We start from the raw sequence: 5,521 nt of genomic DNA on the forward strand, positions 1-5,521 counted from the left end.
GTTAATTTCTTCTTTTAGCATTTAATTTTCAAATTTTCATCTTCAACTTAACATTAGCCAGTGTAAAGAGGTAAATCTAAATTGATCTTTAATTTTTTTTAAAGTTTAAATTAATAAAAGTAAAATTATATTTTAACTTTTAACATTATAAAATTTAATTTAATTTTTAAAATTATAAAAATATAGAACATAAATTTAAAATAAAATTATTTTGATTTCGCCTTTAATTTCATAATTTTGATTACGGCCGTTCAACTTAGCTATCATTGTCTGCAACGTGGTCAATGTAAATAATATTCAATGTTATCTTATTGACCTTTGCCGTCTTTTTTGACTCTATGAAGTCGAGAATGCAGTTAATAATAATTTCACCTGGACTTAGATTTGGTACGTAAGTACATTACATTACTTTCGAAATTGGAGTTTTTTTACGAGAACGAATCACATTATCATTTGTAAATTAAAAAAATATATAGTTTTGTACTTTTATATTTTATATAATTTTCTCTAATTTTAAAATGAGGACGTGATAAAAATTAAGAGTGTAACATCACCACAATTTAATATAAGTCAAATTCATGATTAAATTGAAAAAAAATTACCAAAATTTGAAATTATTGTGAACAAAAAAATTCAAATACTAAATTAGAGTTAATTTATCTTTTCAAAATTTCATTAACCTTTTGTGTTGGAAAAAATATGAACATCATATATATATATATATATAATAATATTAATTATATGCTATTATTTACTATTATAAAAGATTAGTCCAAAATTAAAAGTGAACTAATTTGATTAAGATTAGGTTAATATAAAATTATATATTAAAGTTATGGTTCTTAATTTTTTGATATTTCATCTTCAGAAAATATTTGCATGTTACCCTGATGATTTTTATTTAATGCCATGAGTGTATTATTTATATATATAAAAGTATTGTTTGTGTTATATCTTCTTTGTTATAAACGAAAGGAGAATGAGATTTAGTTTGGAAGTGCATTCATATGGTAACTGAATGCAGGTTGTTTTTTAAAAAAAAGTAAATTTTATATATTTTTAAACAAATTGTAAGCATGTAATTTTGAATATTCATACAACTTCGATTATTATTTGTTGGCTCTCTACATTTAATCTTCTTTTAGTTTTAATCGATAATAAGGAATTAAATGAAGTTGTTATTCTAGAATTTCAAAACCTAAGAATATGTGCATTCTTAATATCATGAAAGTTGATTTTCCTGTTATTCTTCATTCGACCATTAGAATCAATTTTTAATTTTGATAATATATTTTAATACCTTTTGAAATTTATGTTTGAATTTTAGGAAGAATATGTTTGGGTTTATGCTATAATGTTACACGATAATGGGCTTTGTATAAATCTTTTGAATTTTATGTTTGAATGATATATTAAATATTAAAATTAGTGCAGAGATTAATATTTTTGGTTTTCATTGAAGAATGAGACTGTCTTATTTTGAGTTATTTTAAAATTGTAGCATGATTAGAAATTTCAGTTTTTGATCTTTATCTATTATGGAAAACTTTAAAATATAATGGTATGTTTATATATTTTAAAATAACTTAATCGAAGTATTTGGGATCGTTTAATCCCAATTGATTGGCATACCAGCTTTTTTGTCAATAGTCTATAGGATTGGCTAGTTCTAAACTTGCAGAACCATCAGAAGCGGAGATTGAGAAATGTGGAGTGGCAAAGTTCTTTAAGGGTTACCGTGTGGTGACTTTGGAAGAATCACAATTCTTTCATATTTCAAAACGTTACTTGGAATGTGACTGAAATTATTAAGGTATCATATAGTTGGGCAAAGCGTGCAATACACTTCTCTAAATAGTAATGTTGTGACCATATCCCAAGGTTGAATTTATGGCCCCAATTAGGCGGTAATTGGGTTTGTTTAAATACGGATAGGTCTGTTTGGAATGAAGGTAGGCTTGCCGCAATAGGGGGAATAGTGAAAACTTGAGATGGAGAGTGGATTTTGGGATTCAACAGATATTTGGGGAATTGTTCTATTTTTTATGCTGAGATGTGGGGCATTTTGAATGGCTTGACTCTCTTAATAGACTCTAGTTATGATAGAGTTTTGATTTAAACTGATAATCTTGAGAGAATCCAAGTTATTTAGGAGAAGATAGCAAATGGATCTAATTCTGCTTTGGTTTGGAGAATTCATCACCTGTTGAGGCACTTTAATCACTATCATTTGGTCACATCTCTAAAAAATATAATTAGGATACAGATAGACTAGTTAAACTAGCTCAACATAGTACTTATTGTTTATGCTAATATGAGGATTCCACTGCTAGGGGGTAAGTTAATTTTTGTAACTTGATTAAGTTTTATTTCTTTTCACAAAAAAGAAAAAGAAAAAAAACTTAATCAAAGCAATAAGTCATCAAAGTGACCTCTATTGTGTAAATTATTTTGTTTTAAAATATAAAAGATTATTTTCACCAAAAAAAAATATAAAAAGTTATGTACATGTAACGTAAGTTATGTTAATATTGATGGGTTTAAAAGAATGTTAATATTTAATAAAATTACATGTACAACTATAGTAATAAACATGTAATGATTATTTGGTTTTACACGTGAGTAAGAAAAATTAATTGTTCGGCATGTTCCTATTGACTAACAAAATTTTTGTGTTAATGTAAACGAGATTCGTTAAATCTATTAATTAATTTTTGTGAGTAATATATGAAAATAATTAAACAGATATATCATTATAAATATAATAATATGTTTGACACATAAAATTTTAAAAAAATTTACAAAACTTAATGATTTAATAGTTATCATTTAATTAGGACTAAAATTTTAAATTCTAAAAATATAAGGACCGAAAATAACAAAATTAAAATACAATTACAAAATATAATAGCATGTTTTAACTTATTAATTTCCATACTCCCATCACTAACGACCAACCATACAACTTAAATGGCGTAAAACTGCCATCATTAGAGCCAATATTTAGTTCAGACCTAAAATACCCAAACGAAGATGTGGTAAGTTTGACTTGACACATCTCAGGGAGAAGGTGGACGAAAGTGATAAATCATCGATGCCGACGACGTGCGAAGAGGCAAGCCCTTTCTTGCCCCTATCAATAGAGTAAAATTGTTTGGTAGTTTTTCAAAAATTTTGAAATTAAAATTTAATACATTCACTTTTTGAGATAATAAAATTTTAATTCATTTTTATTAAAAATTCTTAAATAATATATTAATACAATAATAAATTTATATTTTAATCCTTAAAAATATATAATTTAATTTTACCTAAAATTTAAATTTTAGCTCTGTCGGTGATTAAAAAATCAATAAGCAAACAAATTGGTCAATTTATATTGACTTACAGCCAAAAACTGAATTTAACCCACAATAGAGATTTTTCCTTCAAAGTTTAATTTCCTCATGTTATATTTATTAATACAGTGCCAGTTAACACTTGAAGAATAAAAAATATGAAAATAATGGTAGCATAAATTACTAGTATGAGAAACTTCATTGCAAATATATATATATATATATATATATATATATATATATATACCACCAAAAACATGAAACGATGAAATAGTTTGAAATATATGTTTAATCTTTGAATATTTTAATAAGTAATCTTAATTTATTCAAAACTTGACAGCAATTATTAAAATATTAATTACAAAATTATGTAAAGTTATTTTAATTTTGCAGTATGATATAAATAGTAGTGAAACCAGGGGTTGGCGGAAAATTTCATTTACATCCTTTAAAATTTTAAAATTTTAAATTAGTAAAAGTAAAATTGTACTTTACCCTCCCTAAAAATGATAAAAACTTGATTTAAATTATTTAAAAATTATAAAAATAAAGGGTATTAAAATGATAAAATTATATTTTTACTATTATAAAAATTATAATTTAATTTCAACCCTAAAATAATTTTCTGGCTTTGCCTAATATAAGAAAATGTTAGATCTAAATTTATAAAGTCTGTCTATTGATAATAGCTAATAACTTGTTGACTATAATTGAACATGTGTTCTGTAAATTCTGGTTATCACCATAGTCCGAATTATGTATAAGCCTCGGAGATATTTGAGTCAAAACTGAAAGTATAAAGCCAAAGCTAACAAACGACGATTTCAAGCCAAATCGTTCACTAAAGTCTAGAGACTTTAGCATATATATATAAAGCAGTACTGTCTGTCTTCCCTGATATTGTCTTCATGGATCAATGGTTCCAACGGAAAAATGGCACTACCATAAACCTCATACGACCAACCTTGCAATGAAAACCGTTACGTTCACCGCAAGCAAAGTAATAGGGCCTCCATCGATTGAGCACAAAGTGGAAGCCGTCGCCGCCTCCTTGTGTGGGACTAGCAATCATCTTTGCTCTTCTTAAGTCACAAGTCAGGAAACTCCACAGATTTGGCAGCAAGTAAACGCTGTGTGGAAAAGTGTTGTTGCTTGGTGGATCATATTTGAACACTGGGCAGCCATCATGTTTACATTAAATATGGAACGTATGAGGGAAAAGAAAGGGAGAAAAGTCGCGTTTAATAATGACTCACCTAGTGTATCGTTGAAGTAGAAAGGACCATTTTGGAATGCCCATTCAGTGTAGTTGAAGCCGAAGTGCCAGTTTTCTGATCCGCCCACATTGATCTTGTTGGGGCCTTGTGTTTGATTAGGGGGATGGTAGGGTCCCCAGCCCCAGCCCCAGCCCCAGTCCCAGTTGGTGTGGTTATAACCAGAGCCCCAATCCTTGTTGGCAATGCTCATTCCCCATAGAGAAGCCACCATCATTATGACGAGTCTTGTGGAACCTGTAAAACCCATGTTTATAATCAAGTGATGAAATTAGGAGATAGTAAAAGTTGAATGATTCTGAGATTGAGAGGATGAGCGGCATTGGTTTATATAGAGGAAAGAGAGTTTTGAAAATGATGAAGAAAACCATAATTCCATGGTGCTAATTTGCCGAATTCAATTGACCCTTTATTCTACGTAGGCAGGAAATGGAAAATGTGATAGGGAAGGTGTTTCAAGGAACTCAAGTTTACCCCAAGTCGACTCCTATCCACTATGACGCTTGTTCCTCCTCTTTTCTTCTTTCCGACATTCCATTAATTCTTTGTTCAAAATCATTACATAATTACCTACCTATACTAAAATCTAACACAATTGTGCAAAATTTTCTTTCAAACCTTAAATTTTCACTTGGGTTGCACTACCCTCCGAACTCACTATCAATCAAAACCATTCAGATTTTTTTTTTTAAAAAAAAAATTAAGATATTATAATAATCCGACAGGCAGGATAGTGGGTTGGTGAAAGAAATGGTAAAACCTCTTTTGATTAACCGATATGAATGAATGAACACTGTTAGTTTGCATAAAATAGAATTGTGTTTTCTCTCCTCCACTACAAATTTGCAAATTGGCCTAAAATAGATTGCAAAAGTCAAAAGTAATATACGATCTTAGGCAGACACAACT

The 5,521-nt window shown here is 28.4% G+C and overlaps 1 protein-coding gene across 2 annotated transcripts; it reads right to left on the reverse strand.

Moving 5' to 3' along the window:
• Positions 1–4,059: 4,059 nt before the first annotated feature.
• LOC108477808 (uncharacterized) lies at positions 4,060–5,229 on the reverse strand. 2 transcript variants are annotated; one of them, XM_053023348.1, is made up of 3 exons: positions 5,087–5,229; positions 4,595–4,849; positions 4,060–4,511 (listed from the first exon to the last, which is right to left on the reverse strand). In XM_053023348.1, the coding sequence occupies exons 2-3, from the start codon at positions 4,827–4,829 to the stop codon at positions 4,252–4,254; spliced, it is 495 nt and encodes a 164-aa protein (XP_052879308.1). In that variant the 5' UTR covers positions 4,830–4,849; positions 5,087–5,229; the 3' UTR covers positions 4,060–4,251. The 2 variants fall into 2 exon arrangements, with proteins under 2 accessions (XP_052879308.1, XP_017635787.1); XM_017780298.2 differs by lacking the exon at positions 5,087–5,229 and having other exon boundaries at positions 4,595–4,967.
• Positions 5,230–5,521: the final 292 nt, after the last annotated feature.

This window comes from Gossypium arboreum, chromosome 12, assembly GCF_025698485.1.
Source record: "Gossypium arboreum isolate Shixiya-1 chromosome 12, ASM2569848v2, whole genome shotgun sequence".
Taxonomy (NCBI): Eukaryota; Viridiplantae; Streptophyta; class Magnoliopsida; order Malvales; family Malvaceae; genus Gossypium; species Gossypium arboreum.

What these genes read in the sequence shown, in the direction of transcription:
- LOC108477808 (XM_017780298.2), bottom strand. Translation starts at nt 4,862, where the DNA reads ATGGGTTTTACAGGTTCCACAAGACTCGTCATAATGATGGTGGCTTCT. An exon ending in CTACTTCAACGATACACTAG is followed by an intron (nt 4,512 to 4,594) that starts GTGAGTCATTAT and finishes ATGGCTGCCCAG; the next exon opens with TGTTCAAATATGATCCACCA.